This window comes from Amphiprion ocellaris, chromosome 14, assembly GCF_022539595.1.
Source record: "Amphiprion ocellaris isolate individual 3 ecotype Okinawa chromosome 14, ASM2253959v1, whole genome shotgun sequence".
Classification (NCBI taxonomy): Eukaryota; Metazoa; Chordata; class Actinopteri; family Pomacentridae; genus Amphiprion; species Amphiprion ocellaris.
In genome coordinates this window covers 33582456-33600923 of record NC_072779.1, presented here as the reverse complement: position 1 = coordinate 33600923, position 18468 = coordinate 33582456, and the positions used below count along the sequence as shown (strand labels likewise).

General features: G+C 36.6%; 1 protein-coding gene across 1 annotated transcript in view; it reads right to left on the bottom strand.

The window, feature by feature from the left end:
- LOC111584904 (polypeptide N-acetylgalactosaminyltransferase 10) overlaps positions 1 to 8558 on the bottom strand; it is a 114080-nt gene extending 105522 nt beyond the window's left edge. The window contains exon 1 of the mRNA XM_055016949.1: positions 8396 to 8558. Within this exon, the coding sequence (XP_054872924.1) occupies positions 8396 to 8545 (150 nt within the window). The 5' untranslated portion in view covers positions 8546 to 8558. The remainder of the gene's footprint in view (positions 1 to 8395) is intronic.
- Positions 8559 to 18468: the final 9910 nt, after the last annotated feature.

The following is an 18468-nucleotide window of genomic DNA, read 5'->3' as shown; positions in this document are numbered from 1 at the left end:
CTCGTAAAGACCATGTATATCATGATGGGCTTGAGTTTCCAGTGACTCCTATAAATACACTCTTTTATAGATTTATTAAAGGTCTTCTGGAAATATAACTACATCTTCTGGGTCAAAAATATACATTCAGTAATTCTAATATTTGTTTAAATGTCCTTTAATGGCCATTTTCACCTCAACTAGGTTCTCTTGGTTTCAATCTTCTGCTTTATCTTTGATTCCTCTGGACAGAATTGGCTCATTTTAAGTAAAATTGTTAGTTTTCAGACACAGATTTGTTCCTCCATCAGTCCACAGGTTTTCAGTGAAGTTATCAGTCAGAACCTTGGGTCTAAAACTTTCATTCTAGCCTGATGGAACCATTTCTTTACCATGTCTGATGTGTGTTTGGGCTCATTGTCTGGTTGAAACATCCAACTGTGTCCAATGTGCTGATGGTTTTAGGTTTTCCTGAAGAACGTGGAGGTGATCCTCCTTCTTCATTATTCCATTACTTTGTGTAAAGCTCCAGTTCCACAGAGCATGATGCTGCCACCACCATGCTTGATGGTAGGTTTGGTGTTCTTGGGGTTAAGAAAAGACTAAGACCCACCTAAGACAGTCTGAAACCAGTCCTAAAATAGTCCTTAAAAAGTCTAAAACCAGGACCAACATCAAACCGAAACCAGTCCAAAAGAATGTTCAGAACCAGTCAGAATACAGTCTGGAACCAGTCCAAAACCAAAACTGAAACCAGTTTTAGAAACAGTCTGAAACCAGTCTTAAAATTTCAAAAAACAGTACAAAATGGGTTTCAAAACCAAATCTAAACTACTATTTAAAAAAGTCCAAAATCCACCCAAGACAGTCTGAAACTAGCCCTAAACCAGTGCTAAAAAGTCAAAAAAAACAGTACAAAATCGGAACCAAAACCCAACCTAAAACACTATTTAAAAAAAGTCCAAGACCCGCCCTAGACAGTCTGCAACCAGTCCTCATCCAGGACCAGATCCAGAGTGAAATAAATCCTAAACCAACTTTAAATCACATCCAAAACCAGGAGAACTAAGACTGAAACCAAACATAAACCAGTCCCAAGAATGTCCAGAACCAGTCCAACATACAGTTTGAAACCAGTCCAGAAGCTCTTCTCGAAAGCCCCAGAGCATGATACTGCCACCTCCATGCTGGATGGTAGGTTTGGTGTTCTTGGGGTTAAAGGCCTCACCTTCAGTTTTACTTCCATCTGACCACAGAACTTTCCTCCAGAAGGTCTTTTCTTTGTCCATGTGATCAGTACCTTTAAGGTTCTGCTTCTAGAGGAAGAACTTCCTTGTTCATGGAGCCTCTCAGCTCATGTCGATGTACAACCCTGTGGACACTGACAGCTAAGTTGTTTTCACCTGTTGTGTTGCTGTTATGGTTCCTACTTCTATAACTCTGCACATAAAACCAAAAGTAACACACACATTACATGAAAAAGTGCCCTGAGCTCAGTGATGGACCTGCTGTGGGGTTCTTGCTAATTTACGCTGCTGGGATCACAGCCTCTACTGGCTCCAGTCCAAACCCACATGAGCTGTTCAAATAAGCTGCTTATTATCATGTCTGAGGGGAATAACGCCACAGAAACGCTGAACTTCAGCTGTTAAATGCTGCGACGTGACAGAAGCTTCACGTCACAAAGCTGACAGTCAGATACAGGTTGGACTTCAGAAGGACACCGAGCTTTGACATGAAGCTGAGTTTTACGTCCCTGTGGGAAAAAAAGTATTTTTTAAACTAAAACTACTTCTGAGGTTGCAAAAAGTTCTAACTGCACAAGTAACTTCAGATTTTTCACATCACATGAAGAAAACAACAGGAATTCAAGATTACAATACGACTGACAGCTTGCATGTTTGGAAAATCTGTCTTTTACAGTTAAAGACCTTGGAGAAATCACAGCTCAGGCTCAGTTTAGTTGCTGCTCTGGAGCTTTCAGATACATCGCAAGGTTTATGTTGGTTTCTATATTTCCTCTTGAGCTGAATCATAATAAATTAGTCAAATGTTGCCCTAAACTGTCTTCTGAATGTGTGTTTTTAAGTGCTACTGCCACCAATTCATCCTACAAACTCAAATTTTTCTTCCTTTAATATCCATGGCCATGATACTACCACCACCATGCTTCACTGATGAGGTAATGATACTACCACCACCATGCTTCACTGATGAGGTGATGATACTACCACCACCATGTTTCACCGATGAGGTGATGATACTACCACCACCATGCTTCACTGATGAGGCGATGATACTACCACCACCATGTTTCACCGATGAGGTGATGATACTACCACCACCATGCTTCACCAATGAGGTGATGATACTACCACCACCATGCTTCACTGATGAGGCGATGATACTACCACCACCATGCTTCACTGATGAGGTAATGATACTACCACCACCATGCTTTACTGATGAGGTGATGATACTACCACCACCATGCTTCACTGATGAGGCGATGATACTACCACCACCATGTTTCACCGATGAGGTGATGATACTACCACCACCATGTTTCACTGATGAGGTAATGATACTACCACCACCATGCTTTACTGATGAGGTGATGATACTACCACCACCATGCTTCACTGATGAGGTGATGATACTACCACCACCATGCTTCACTGATGAGGTGATGATACTACCACCACCATGCTTCACTGATGAGGTGATGATACTACCACCACCATGCTTCACTGATGAGGTGATGATACTACCACCACCATGCTTCACTGATGAGGTGATGATACTACCACCACCATGCTTCACTGATGAGGTGATGATACTACCACCACCATGCTTCACTGATGAGGTGATGATACTACCACCACCATGCTTTACTGATGAGGTACAGCTGAGCAGCCAGTTGTTGTAGTTCCTCCACCGTTCGCCTGATTTGGATGTAAAAACCCTCAAATTAAAGCTGAAAGTCTGCTCTTAAAGCAGATCTTGATTGTTTCAAATCCATTGTGGTAGTGTACAGAGCTGAAATGCTGAAAATTGTGTCAATGCCCAAATATTTATGAACCCAAGTCTGTTTTTCTGAGTGTACAAAGCCAGAGACAAGACATTCCTTCCTTCTTTCTTTTCCTCCAATACTGGTGTTATCCCAATTTCATTTTAGTTTTCAAATTACAGGGAGCAAAGGCAGATTTTTTTGGCTCTTTCCTCATATCAAAAGCAAATATTTTCAGTGTAATAATAAAATGGAAACTCAGAAAGAGCGCCAGAAAAAGGATCAACAGGTGGATTCTTGACAGAAGTTCTTCCTCCAAAGATTTAGAGTCAGATCTGGAGCATCATTTATGCATTTTGTCCTCATCACATTTCTCTTCATCATCAGTTAAGATCTTTTTAAGAGACTTAAATGAAGGAAATTTTAGAATAAACAAAAACTTCACAACAAAACTTGCCTTCAGTATGAGATAAGCCATGCTCTCTACAACCTTAACTCGTTACCACACTGCTTTTAAATGACTATTCCACTAAAAAATGTATGTTTCAGGCTGAAAAACATCTTCCGCCATCTCACCATCACCCTCCTCATTAACATAATCAACCCAGTGAAGAAAACGACTTTCACACTTCCACTTCAAAGACTTTTTTTTTCTCGTCTGAATCCTTTTTACATGCATTATGAACTTTATCTAGTCCTGCTTTAATGCCCTCATCTGCTCTATGTTCAGACAAAAACTGCAGAAAAAATATGCAAAAAACCCTCCTAAAATAAAACACTCCAGCCCTGCAGAGCTGCAGCTGGTTATGAAAGGTCTCCAGCTGTTGCCTCCACAGTAAAAAGCTAAACAGTCTGGAGTGTTTGTGGAGTTTCAGGGCTGCAGAGAAACTGATCTGAAAGCTGAACCCAGTGGAGGAGTCCTCTGGAGAAGTTTCAGTCCATGTTTGGTTGCTTCTACAGACAAAATTACAAAATCCTTCGAGCCGATTCGCTTCAGGGGCAAACTGCAGCAATGTGGATGTGGAAAGGTGCCACAATATAACTGCAAACGAGACAAAAAACTCCTCTAAATAAATAAATCTTTAAAAAAAAAAAAAAAAACACAATATGCATGACATGAACGGAGCTCCTTTATATTCTGTGAGTGAAACTGGGTTTAATCCGCTCTGATCTTCAAGCGTCGCCTCGTCCACGAGAGCAGCCGACAGAAACCAACAAGGGGGAAGAAAATATCGGCTACAAATGTCTCTAACAAGACGTATGTGGGAAAAAGCCAGAATGGGATTAGAGTATTGATTTTTATCTACTTCAGTGAAGCCATAACAGCCCACAGGGAGCATTCAGACACACAACACAGACGCTGCTCACATCCTTCCTTCCTCTTCCCCTTATTTGTCTTTTCTTCCATTTGTCTTCTGCCATTAAAAGTTTACAACAAGGAAGAAACAAGAAGAAATGCTGCTTTCAACGGCGTGACGGGAGGCTCAGCTTTTATTGGAGGAAATACTCCTCAGACTCTGCTGCAAGCTTTAATACAGGGGTGTCCAACATACGGCCCGCGGGCCAAAAACCAGCCCTCCAGAAGGTCCAATCCGGCCCTCAAAATGTAGAAATTACAGAGAAGACATTAACTGCAAATTTTAAATTAGTAAAACTGTACTTTAAAATAATTTTGAGACAAGTTGTTTTGATCATAAAGTAAAATACTACATTGTTCATTGTTCTTTTGTTGTTTTGAGTCTAATTTTTGTAATATTTTGTCTTGTTTTTGTTGCTTTTTTATCTGACTTTTATCGTTTGTCTCATGTTTTTGTGGTTTAGTTTCTTGTTTTAGTCATTTTGTGTTTCCTTTTTGTCTCGCTTGTGTTTTTATCTCATTTTTTATCATTCTGTTTTGCTTTATTCATCGTTTTGTGTATAATTTTTGTTGTCTTGTTTCACGCTTTTGTTATTTTTTGTCTCAGTTTTGTCATTTGTCCATTTTTTTGTCGCTTTGTAACTTTTTTGTCTAATTTTTTGTTTCTCTTTTTGTTTTGTTTTCGTGTCGTTTGTCTCATTTTTTGTTATTCTGTTTGTCGCTTTTGTGATTGTGTCTCATTTTTGTAATATCTTGTCTTATTTTTGTTGTTTTCTGTCTCATTTAAAATAAAAATACTATTTCATTCAGTTCTAGATGCCTGTGACTAAATGTTTTGTGCCTTTGTAGATAAACTGTGATCTGTAAGCTGTAAGTTTTTCAGGATATACTTTTTTTTCACTAAAGCAAATGAAAAGTTTGTGTTTTTCATTATTTATAGGTTATTATGCTGTGATTTTACTGGTTCAGTCCACTGGAGATCTAATTGGGCTGAATGTGGCCACTGAATTAAGATGAGTTTGACATCCCTGCTTTAATACATAGAGAACTTTATAAAAGCGCTAAAAAAACAAAGAAACTAGAGCCAGCTGCCAGCCAAACTCCCCGTTCAAGCTAATTAAATGCTAAATTATCACATATTGCACCACATTAACCCTGCAGAGCATCATCTGGCAGCATCTGATGATATAAACACAACAGTTTTCATCTGTATCTGCAGCTAAATATGACAAATTTAGCTTTGAGATGCTAAATGATCTCCCTAGACGATGGAAAATGAAGCTGAGAGCTCCTTCACAGAGGGAACAGGTTTAAATTTCTGCAAAACAAAGATATTAAGACACTGAAACTGAAAATAAATGTGATAAAGATTAAATCAAAGTCTCCTTCACTAACTATTTTCCACTAATTTGCTTCCAAAGGTGCAAATTTCTCCAAGAAAACACGAACAAACGTGCAAATAGGCAAATCTAACGGCTTCATTTCTCTGTTTAGATGTTAACTTGAGAAAAAAAACAGGTCAGCGAAGACACATTTGTCAGTTCAGTCAGTACTTGATCAATTCTAATCACTCGCTCTCATCTTCCCTTGGTTCAAACGGCGAGAATGAAACCGAGTAATCGATGGACGCGTCAGTAGGAGGAAAGTTATGACTGTCTGAACGTAATAACACCACACGCATTAATTCCAGCTGCTAACGCCTGAATCTGCACATAAATCAGCGAGCAGCGTGATAGTTTTACTGCAGGATCTCGTTTAATTCCTTCATTTTCAGTGGAAAGTCGATGGTTTCATGCTTTAATCGTGGATGTGCAGCTTTTCTTGTACATGCATCATAAACAGTTTAATACCAGTTAAAAACATGCATTTTACCCATTTTAAAAGCCACTCGTTCTTCTAAATTCATCTAAAACCCAAATTAGTTAATTTGAAATACCAAAAGATTGTCAGAAGTTTGACGATTTGCTGCTTTAAGCGGTTTAAAGGCATCATTTTGTGATCTAATAGCATGTGTTAGCTGGTATCTATTATTCTTTATGTCAGATTAGCAGAAATTCCAAATATTAATCAGAAATGATCAGTTGTTTCTGATGTTAGCAGCCAGATGCTAAATGCTAGAGGACTATGGTTCAAACCACAGCATGAAAGTCCAACTTTTTTGACACCTTCAGTGTCTTAATTCCTGCTTTAACTGTTTGCACAATGACATCCAAATAAAACAAAACAATATAAAGCAAAAAACCCCATGTTTCTCCATGTTTCTTCCAGATGCTACATGCTGGGAGGCTGTAATATGAAGCAAAGCGTGATCCTTTAACAAAAAGATAGGAATGTCTGCAAAATGCAGCAAATCTCGGCAGAAAATCCAACTTTGTTGCCTCCTTCAGTGTCTTAATTCCTGCTTTAACTGTTTGCACAATGACATCCTATTAAAACAAAGCAATATAATGCTAAAATAAAGTGCATTTCTTCCTTTCTTACTGCAGTTTCACTAAAAATCTGTAATAATCTGTTGTTTCTGATGTTAGCAGCCAGATGCTACATGCTGGAGTGCAGTTATATCAACTAAAGCATGATTCCTTAATGAAAAACAAGAATTTCTTTGCTAAACGCAGCAAATCTCAGGAGAAAATCCAACTTTTTTGCCATCTTCAGTGTCCTAATTCTCACCTTAAATGTTTGCAAAATGACATCCAATCAAAATAAAGCAATTCAATGTTTTTTAAAAACTACATATTTTCATGTTTCTTTACTGCAGTTTCACTAAAGATCAGTAATAATCAGTTATTTCTGAAGGTAAAAGCCTGATTCAACATGCTGGAAGGCTGTAATATGAACTAAAGCATGATCCTTTAATGAAAAGTGATTTGTTTGCAAAGCACAGAAAATCTCAGGAGAAAATCCAACTTTTTGACACCTTCAGTGTCCCAGTTCCTGATTTAACTGTTTGCAAAATTCAAATAAAGCAATATAATGTTAAAATATTGTGTGTATTTCCTGGTTTCTTTACTGCAGTTTCACTAAAAATCAGTAATAATCTGTTGTTTCTGATGGTAGCAGCCAGATGCTGCATACTGGAGGGCTGTAATATGAACTAAAGTATGATGTTTTAATTAAAATGTTGCTAATGACTAAGAAAAATGAGAATTTCTTTGCAATATGCAGCAAATCTCATGAGAAAATCCAACTTTTTGCCACCTTCAATGTCTCAGTTCCTGTTTTAATTGTTTGCACAATATCTGATTAAAAATAATGCGATATAATATTAAAAATTGCATATTTACTGGATTCTATGCTGCAGCTTCACTAAAAATCAGTAATAATGTGTTGTCTCTGATGTTAGAAGTCAAAAGCTACATGCTTTAGTATGAACTAAAGCATGATCCTTTAAGTAAACTGCTGCTAATAATGAAGAAAAATGAGAATTTCTTTGCAAGTCTCAAGACAAAATTTAAAACTTTTTTTTTACCATCTTCAGTTAATTCCTACTTTAAGTGTTTGCACAGTAACATCCAGTTACAAATATGTCAACATAATGTTAAAAAAACTGCATATTTCCATTTTTCTTTACTGCAAATTCGCTAAAAATCTGTAATAATCAGTTGTTTCTTATGCTAAAAGCCAGATGTTACATGCTGATGGACTTTAGTATGAACCAAAGCATGATTCCTGAATGAAAGTGTTCCTTATGATCAAGAAAAATGAGAATTTCTTTGCAAACTGCAGCAAATTTCAGGCAAAAATCCAACTTTTTGCTGCTTTAACTGTTTGCAGAGTGACATCTAATTAAAATAAAGCGATATAATGTTAAAATAAAGTGTATTTCCGGGTTTCTTTACTGCAGTTTCCCTCCAGGTCCTGCAGTAATGAGGTCCTGGAGCTGTCCGTGGTTCTGAACCCGGAGCAGCTGTCCGTGGTGCTGAATTCTGGACCTTCAGACCCGTTTAAAGTGATTTCTTTGTCTCCGGTTCTTTTACTTCTTAATTAAAGCCACATTTCATCCGTTCCATTAAACGCACACGTGCAGATGAGAACCGAGCTCGTCCTACCTGGAGCGGAGGGAGTCCTTCCACGGGGTCCGGCGAGTTGTCGAAGACCCGGTCCCGGTACAGGGACCACAGACCGACGTTGGGCAGGAAGAGCAGAGCCGCGATGAGCAGCCCGGCCAGCTGCAGCAGCCGCTTCTCCTTCCGCCTCATGGCTCCGAGCGGAGACAAGTTCGACTGAGAGCGGCGCAGACCGGAGAGAGATTTAAAGCGGCACACCGGAAAACCGGGACCCGACGCACATCCGGTCGGGACTTTCAGAATAAAACCCCGGAGACCAGCGGGCCTGCCTGAAGATATGACTGTTTAATGTTCTAACAATGTCTTTAGTTGGAGGTTTATTGTTGTTTATTTGTTTGTTTTCTTTCTAAAAGTGTGATCACATTCTCTGAAAACATTCCAGCAATGTTTGGTGATAACGCAGTTAGAACAATATGCCCATTTATTTCTATTTGTATATTTTTTGTTCCAAGAATTTTTTATAGAGTGGAGTAAATAGCAACGGTCAGCTGTGTTGTTACAAGAATGGTATTATTAAGATTATCATTTATTTGTTTGTTTGTTTGTTTATATTTATACTGATATAAATATATAGATCTTTTTATTTATTTATTTCATCTTTCTTTGTGGTAGCATTGTTAAAATCCTAATGATGTTGGTTGCCACAATTTCCTGTTAAAAGATGGAATGATGCCTAAAATAAGAAGTTTTCACCTAAATGTAGGTTTTTCTCCCCCTTCTTTCCCTCCCAAAAATGCTCCTCCTGTATTTTATTTATTTATTTGTTTGTTTGTCTGTTTGTTTGTGGTAACTTTGCTTAGAAAAACAATCCTTAAAATAAGAACTGTTTCCACCTGAAAGGTTTTTTGGGTTTTTTGTTCCTGAAAAGTTTCTCTTACAAGGGAGGATAGCAAATCCTAAAAATAATTATGAAAGTCTTTGATAAGAACTTTCTTGATGGAACAAGTTACCAAACTGTTCGATCTGCAGCGTCCCTCTCAGTCTTTCAGAAAAGACTAAAAAAAACAGCTCTTCATTGAACACTTTTATGTCTCTTATCCAGGTTGTTTTCTCCTGACTAGATCCTTGCTTGTGTTGGATCTACTCTCAGATGTGTGTCGCTTTGGATAAAAGAGTCTGATAAATGAAATTGTAATTGTTTCCTTTCAGATTGTAGATTTGAGTTTCACGATTAAAGAGATGAACACGAGACAAGGAAATCCATTCAAGCATGACGACAACTGAAACAATAAATCATTAAACAGGTTTTTATATGTTTGGTTGTTTTCTAATTGGGTGTGTGCAAAGTAGAGAGGAATTACATATGTCTTAAAAATGAGAAATTAAATTCTGTAAAATGAAATCACATCAGCATTTCTATCAAGAAGAAGATAACAAGAACAAGGCGCCAACAAAGCAGAATAAAATGACCAAAAACAAAAGGGAAAAGGCCTCAGAAAGCTCTAAATGTCAGATTTATAGATATTTCTAAGCTAAAAATAGTTCAGGAAATACACAAGAAAAGTAATGATAACGCAGATACAACTGTTATTCAAATAAATTCAAACAAAAAGACATTTCAGCATTCAGAAAATGTCACACAGAAAGCAGAAAAACACCACATGAAGCCGGCAGTTTGAGTGAAAAGCTGCTGAACATAAAAGGTTCTGTTGAAATGCACTGATTGTTCCTAAACGCAGGAAAATGACAGCAAAGCAGCAAATTACACCGGAGGAAAACGCTCTGTGTGGATTTACACTGCGGGAAAAACTCTACTGACAATTTAGAACGACCTTTCAGAAATCTTTACATTCTTCTGACTCCACTGAGAGCCGAGGTTTGTTTCAATCATTTATCTCACATTTGTTAAAGCCTCTGGAGGAGTTCTACTTCCACCTTGTTCCTGCTGCCATCCCAGTCTGGTGAAGGCGGTTCTTCAGGAACGTCTTCAGGCAATTTATTTAAATGTGGCACAAACGTTCATTTAAGCTTGAGGATGAACTCATTTAATTTTGGTGGTTGAAGGTAAACATTTGTGGCCATAAATCAAATATTTATGCACTAAATGTCTAACAGGAAAACTAAAAGATCAATTTAGATTATTAAATTCATAATTAGGAAACATTAATGAAAAGAATTTGACTACGTTAGTTTCATTCCTGGACTGTAACGGTTAAATTTTGTTAAGATTTACTGCAGGTTTTTGTGTCCAAATGCCAGGCTTGATGCTTTTAATTTGAAATGCTAACGTCGCCATCTTCCTGTGGTGTTCTTTATGTTGAGTTCGATGCAGTTTGTAAAATACAGATTGAAAAAAAAAGAATCCACTAAATAAATGAACTAAAGCACAAGAAAAATGTGCAACTTAACAGCAGCAGATGTTTTCACTTTTTCATCCAGTTTTTTCAGTCTAAAAACTAATTTGTCGACTAAAAAGCAATAAATATATCAATTTGCATTCTACACTGATTCAGAGGAATTAGATTTTTAACTGCAATTAAAGGTATTTTAATTACTTCATAAAATAAAACTAAAGCTATTCCAGCCAGTTTCTCCACATTATTAAAGGATATTTTAAGTGTCGTGTCATTAATTTCCAAACGCACAGCTTTTTAAACTGTATTTTTTTTTACTAATTGCACATTTAAAGTCATTTAGAAAACATAAAGTCCTTTATAATTTCTTGCCTTATAACATTTACTTTCTAGTTCTTTTCTGTTTTTAAGAAAACTAGATTCCCATTCCTGCAGTTCCTCTCCTTTACAAGACGACATCCATCAGTTTGGAGAAAAAAAAAGGTTCAAGGCTTCATGCTAACATCATAAAATAAATGATTCTCACCTCTAAATGTTCTTGTGTCGCATATATTCAGCCGACAAATCAGAAATATTCACCATCCTGACATGTTTAGGACATGAAATCTTGAACTCAAAGCTACTAAAAGCAACTTTTATAAGGTTAATACAACTTGATTTAAATTAGTGAAATTTGAGTTTAAATTACACACAATATTAAATTACACCAACATTATTAGTTCCACACAGCTTGAAAAGGTTTGTCTAAATCTGTAAATTAGATTTCCTTGCAGCGTGCATGGAAATAAATAGGTGAGAATAGAAATCGTGGAATCATTTTTGGAATAAACATCACTGCTGGGTAGAATTACAAGTTAAACTGAGGTAATAATAAAACGCTTCATCTCAACCTTGTGTTCGTTATTCTGTTCGTATATCCAGAATAATAAACTAAAACAGATCACTAGTGACAGTTCTATATTTTATTCAGATTGTGTGGAGGATTCTTTCTTTTTAAACCTCCTGCATATTTCATCTTCTCCATGTTCAGAAATGACATCAGATCCTGCAGCTGAACTATCTTTTAAATGGTAATAAGCTATTTTTCAAAATAAAAGAACATCACCCTGGTTTGTCTTCAGTCATTCCAACCTTCTTTAGTGTTTTTTTTTCTTCCTATTGTTTCCAAATAAGCATCACTTCCCTCTTCCTGGAGTTTTTATGTTTTCTTTCTGTCTCTGAACAAAACACAAGACGCCACTAAACATTTCCTCAGACTGTTATTATTGTTTTAATGTGGAAAAAGCAGTTACATTTCCTGTCTTCTTCTTCTTCTTCTTCTTTTATTCCTTCTTTGTCTATCCCCTCTTCTTCTTCTTCTTCCTCTTCTTCTTCTTCTTCTACTACTACTATTCGTTCTTCTTCTATTCCCTTTTTTCTTCTCCTTCTTCTTCTATTTCTTCTTTTATTTCTTCTTCTTCTTCTTCGGTGGACATAATTACTGCATCTCTGAGTTCATTGTCACTTCTTTTCCCTTCTCTTCTCACATAATTAACACGACTGTTAATTGAGTCCCGACTCTTAATGAGAGATTGTTTCTGTTTTCACCTTCACTGCATTTAAATCCTCTTTGGAGGTTTTAGTTTAGCTAGAAGCACCACAGAGAGGTTTAAATGTAGTTTTAGAAGCACAAAAAAAGTCGTCATGTAGCCAAAAAATTCAAAAAACAGAATTGGTGCATTTGCAGAAAACTAAAATTTAATTCTAGGCTTCTTTGGTCTCTTTCCATGTTGAATCACTGGACAGACGACTCTTTGTTTCACTCTGTCGAGGCTTTCTAATGTAATTATAAGTCAGATGAGAAAAAAATGAGACACAAAATGACACAAGAGCAATGAACAATCTAGTATTTATGATCAAAGCAACTTGTCATGGTCTAGAAATTATTTTAAATTTATAGTTTTACTAATTTACAATCTGCAGTTAATATCTTCTCTGGAATTTTTACACTTTGAGGACCAGATTGGACCCTCTGGAGGACCACTTTTGGCCCACGGGCCGCATGTTTGACACCCTTGCTCTACTTGATTACTTGATTCCTCGCACCTTTTTTGAGAACCTGAGCTGGTTTTTGGCGTATAGACAAACCCTCACCTTGAATCTCTCACTTCCAAACCTCCAACATCTTCGTGTCCAACTAGAAAACCTCTTCATCCACATCATCCAACACCTTAACTCATGGAATCCATAAACTCACATCTTCAGAACTTGGTGTTTGTGAAGGAAGTTGCTGTTTATGTTGAACTATGCACACAGAATAAACCAGATATCCTACTTCTTCAATTTCTTCTACTTCAAATTCTTCCTTTTTTCATCTTGTTCTTCAAATTTTTCTTCTTCAAATTCCTTTTCTTCTTGTTGTTCTTCAAATTCTTCTTCAAATTCTATGAATTCATCAAATTCTTCCAATTCTTATTCAATTTCTTCAAATTCTTCTTCTCCATATTCTTTGTCTTTAAATCTTTCGAATTCTTCTTCAATTCTTCTACTTGATTTCTCCTTTCTTTCCTTTTTTGGGGCTCCATCTGGGTCTAGAGCAGTTTTTTTTTTGTTGTTGTATTAATAAAACCCTCACCTTGAATGTCCTACTTCCAAACCTCCAACATCTTCGTGTCCAACTAGAAAACCTCTTCATCCACATCATCCAACACCTTAACTCATGGAATCCATAAACTCACATCTTCAGAACTTGGTGTTTGTGAAGGAAGTTGCATTTTGTGTTGAACTATGCACTCAGAATGAAACAAACATCCTTTAGGTTTCCTTAGAAAATGCATTCAAAAGTCCTTCACAAAGAAATCAGTCCATTGGTTGTTATTGGCAACTGAGAATTTCTCATTTTATAGGTTGCATCCATTCACATCTTAACAATAAAAAGCCATCAACACATGCTCCATACGAGACCTTTCATGCTAAAACTCTCTTCCATCCTACAAATGTTCTGATTGTATTCATTCGTCTGTATTCTTGTTGCTCCTCTGGAAGGAATTCTGATGAAATCTTTCTGTTTATTTCACCTCCAGGAGCAGATGGAGCAGAATGACGCTCATAATTTGCTTATCGGTGAAGCCGTGGCCCTTTTCTGAATGAAGGAGTCAATCAGCAGGCCGCTATCAGGCGATGATAATACCGCCGCTTCAGCGCTCCCTGAATTACCTTGATTTTTTTCCTCCTCGCAGCCTCTTTTCAAATCCTCAGCGAGACCATGACACGAGTGGGACGGGTTATCCAGCCTAAATCCCCGCCACATCGGCAGGGATGCAGAGTTCATCCATAATTCATGCAGGAAGACGCAGAGCAGATTGAACTGTCACAATGAGAGGGGAACGAGCTGCTCGGCGTTCCTGAGCAGGATTAACTCTCCGACACGTCCGGGTTCGAGTCCACTCCGTTAAACAACGTGGATAATCTGCAGTTAACTCACGCTCGCTCTTTCCACCCCTCGGGGTGTCAAACTCCGAGGTTAGAGGAGATTAGAGCGACGCTTCGCTGGTTCGGAAACAAGGATTTGTTCATCGTGTGTCGGAGGTTAACGGCAATCAGCCGCCACTAGAGACAATAATGGGTCGTTTTGGTTTCAACAAGAGGTGGACAGAAGTTAGCTTCCTCTCAGTGAGTCAGAATATGAGGCCAAAAGAGGGAAAATGGAAAAACTGAACAAATACAACCAAAGTTTTCATCCACTTTGAAAGACTACATGAATCATGAGAGTCTTTAGTTTCCAAGGACTCCTAGAACTCTAAATTTTTTATGACGGAGTCACTGAAACACATGAATCTTTTCAAATAAAACAACAATCAACTATTGTGGTTCTTTTATAGATTCATTAAAGATCTTCTGGAAATATGACAACATCTCCTGCATCTAAAATATACATACAGAAATGCTTATATTTGGTTAAATGTTCGTTTTCACTTCAGCTAGGTTCTTTGGTTTCAGTCTTCTGGTTTATCTTTGACTCCTCTGGACACATGATTCCATCATATAAAATGAAGAGTTCTAGGAGTCATCTGGTACCTAAAGACTGCCAAGATGTACATGGTCTTTACAAGTGGATGGAAACATTTGTTCAAGACTGCAAGTTAATTTAAAAGCCAAAAATTCCCACATTTTATATCTTTGTGTTCCACATTTTCATACAAGGAGGCAGGAAGTTTCTTGTCATTTTTGTGATGAGTCTGTAATTTCTAGACACAACCACAAAGTTCCTCACATTGTTTTTCTCCTCTGGTTCATTAAAAGTTCAGAAGCTGCTTGATGAGTCTGACAATTTCCTTTCCTCAGTTTCATTAAAACTAATCTGAGAGGATGATAAAACAACAGTGTGTTTCTGCTTCATGATGGAGTCAAACTGACAGCAGCTGGTTGCAGGTTGTTGCTGCTTAATGTGAAAAAACATTTACATGAAGTCAGAACTTCATCGCGTTGTGCTGCTGGGAGACATTTAAGCCATAAATCAGCATTTTGGATCAGGTTAAAGCAATGTTTTTAACTGGAATTATTTGAAATATTCACTGTTATGTTACAGATTTTACCTGTTTTGTTAAATTACAGACAAATTCAAGTAAAATCACAAGAGAAAAATGTAGAATTTCTTATGTTAATCCTAAAAATCAGTCAAAACTTTCAAAGAAAACATCAAAAATGTATTTTTTTTTTAAAAAAGTTGATTCACTTTTTTAGCAAAGTTTGTCCATAAAACTGAAGTATTTATTTAGTACTTAAATCATCAAAATATTCAGATTTTACAGACATTTGCTGTTTTTTGAATGAAAAAATTAAAAGTTAAGGATTCAAAAAGGGTACATTTTTCTAATTGTTAATTTCCAGGTTTTCCCTGTTTTATTTTGTTTTTGTTTTTTGTTGTTTTTGAATTACAGAAAATATTTACTAAAATCAGAGAAAAAATTTAATATTTTACATGTTGATGTTAAAAAATTATATAAATGTAGAAGAAAAAATCTACCTCATAAATCTGTATTTTTAAAAATAGTAATTTGTTCTTTGCCATGTTTGACTATAAAATTACAGTTTTTACAGTATTTAAATCATCATATTATCATTATTTTAAAGATATTTGCTGTTTTTGAAAGAATTTTTGTATATTAAGGATATTAACTGTTATTTTAGCGATTTTATTTTGATTTTAGTTATTTGTTTAGTTGTTTTAAATTATGGATAATATCTAGTAAAAACACAGAAAAAGACAATAATATACATTGATCTAAAAATTATAATTTGCTGTTTTATAACGTTAGACCATAAAATTACACTATTTTTTTACAGTATTTAAATCATCAAAATATTATTATTTTACAGATATTTTCTGCTATTTGAATAAAAGATTTTGTATACTGAAGATTCAAAAATGGCAAATAAATATTTTGAACGTGGCAGTTATTTTACAAATTTTTCTTGTTTGCTAAATTGCACATAATGTCATAAAATCAATTTTTTATTTAATTTGTATGCAAACAGTAAATAATATCTATTTTTAAATTGATAATTAGTTCTTTAACAATATTTGACCATAAAAATACACAGTATTTTACTGTACTTAAAATATAAATAAAGAAAGAAAGAAAAATATAAATTAAATGGTAAACAAAAGAAGATTTTCTTTCACATATTTTGGCAAAACACAAAAGCCTGATTTCTCACCGAGCTGATAAAATACCAAGACATTCTTGTGAGAGAACCAGGAAAACTGAGATCCCCTTTAACAAGCAAGAACATTTCTTTTAATGGTAATTAAACTACAGGAGGAGCAGCAGCTTAGCTGAGAAACAGAAGGCAGTTTGGGTTTTAATTTTTACTTTAGAGGAGGTGAAAAAATATCCACAACTGGATTAAAATCACCAACCAGGGCTCTGCCTCTCACAGGAAATCATCGACTAGCACTTTAAAATCAATGGAATCCTGTTGTATTTTGACTATTTGAGTACATATATGTAGTATTATGGGATTTATAATACAGTAATAAATACAGTGCCAAAGGTAAAGCATCTTATTCGCCTGATGTTTAACTTAAAGTGTGTTGAAACAGTCAGAGCTTGTGTTTTTTTGTCTCTTCTGCCCTCCACATTCTGTTATTTTTTTTACATTTTTTCTGGTTCACGCTCTCCATTAAATCACAATATCCTTGAAATATTACAAGATTATAGCTACACCGAGCGAGTGACCTTGTGTCAGACATATACGCATTTTAAATCGAAGCTAATTACTTAAATGTCACGTCTACACACAGTATACTGCCAGTGTGTTTACATTCTGTGTAATTAAAGTCCAGAAGCTCAGGGATTTTTTTTTTTTTTTTTTTAAATTATCGTGACCTCTGAATGAAATATGAAGTCTAGCAGGTTTTCTACAGCAGCTGCAGCGTTGGATCATTATGGCGCCTATTAAACCACATTGTCTCGACTCGTTCTTACCTCTTGTACATTCTATTTTCTCCTTGCTTTCGGTGCGACAGTGCTGCTTTTACTGGAGCTGAGCTGTGATTAGCCAAGCGTTGCTGCCGCCGTCGTTCTCCTGCAGACAAAAACAGATAAATGTGGGCAATTATTTCTGCTCCAGCAGCTTTCGCTAAACCGCTATCTCACTTTTCCGCGAGTGAGAAACTGAAGTTCCACCTGGGGGAGAATTAAGGAAGATTCATTCCCTCCTTCCCTCGCCTGTAAAACAAAGCAACCGCAATGCAAACTATCTGTGAGGATTTGATAAGGCTGCCGATCGATAAAAGTGACTCAGACACTCCTGTTTTCCTGCCTCATGGTGCAGAATGTAAACCCCATCCAGACCGATTCCTGCTTAATAAATTATGTAAAACCAGAAGTTTCCGACCTTCCGGCCTCCTGTTGACCCCTGAAACACCATGCCTTATTCATTCACAGATGAATTCATTTGGAAATGATGATGACTGCCTCAGAGCTCTTTTACAAGCTGCACATCCAACAACCACTTCTATCTTTAGACGCTCAATTTGAATAAAAAAAAAGAAAAGAAAAAGTGCTTTTCTGCCAACCACAGATGGGATCTTTCATCCAGGACAGAAATCATGCAGTTGATGGAAGGTGTTTTATGCTTTTTGGGACTCAAACTTGCTTCTTCATCACATTCTGGCCTGATTTAACCATTTCTTTACCACTTAAGGTCTTCTGCAAAAATAACTAAACCTGCTGGGCCAAAAATACAAATAGTAATGCTAATATTTGGTTAAATTTGTCCATTTCTACCTCAGTTAGGTTCTTATGGTTTCAATCTTCTGGTTTATCTTTGACTCCTCTGGACAGAATTGGTTTAGTTCAACTAACTTTGTTTTACTTGTTTCTTCATCACTCCACAGGTTCTTGATGGGTTTAAGTCAGGACTTTGGGGAGACCAGTCTAGAACCTTCATTCCAGCCTGATGGAACCATTTCTTTACCACGTCTGATGTGTGTTTGGGCTCATTGTCTTGTTGAAACATCCAACTGTGTCCAAGATCAACCTTCTGCTGATGGTTTTAGGTTTTCCTGAAGAATGTGGAGGTGATCCTCCTTCTTCATTATTCCATTTACTTTGTGTAAAGCTCCAGTTGCCACAGAGCATGATACTGCCACCACCATGCCTAAAGGTAGGTTTGGTGTTCTTGGGGTTCAAACAAGACCCGCCCTAAACAGTCTGAAACCAGGACTAAAATGAAACCTAAACCAGCCCAAAAAATGTTCAAAACCAGGCAGAG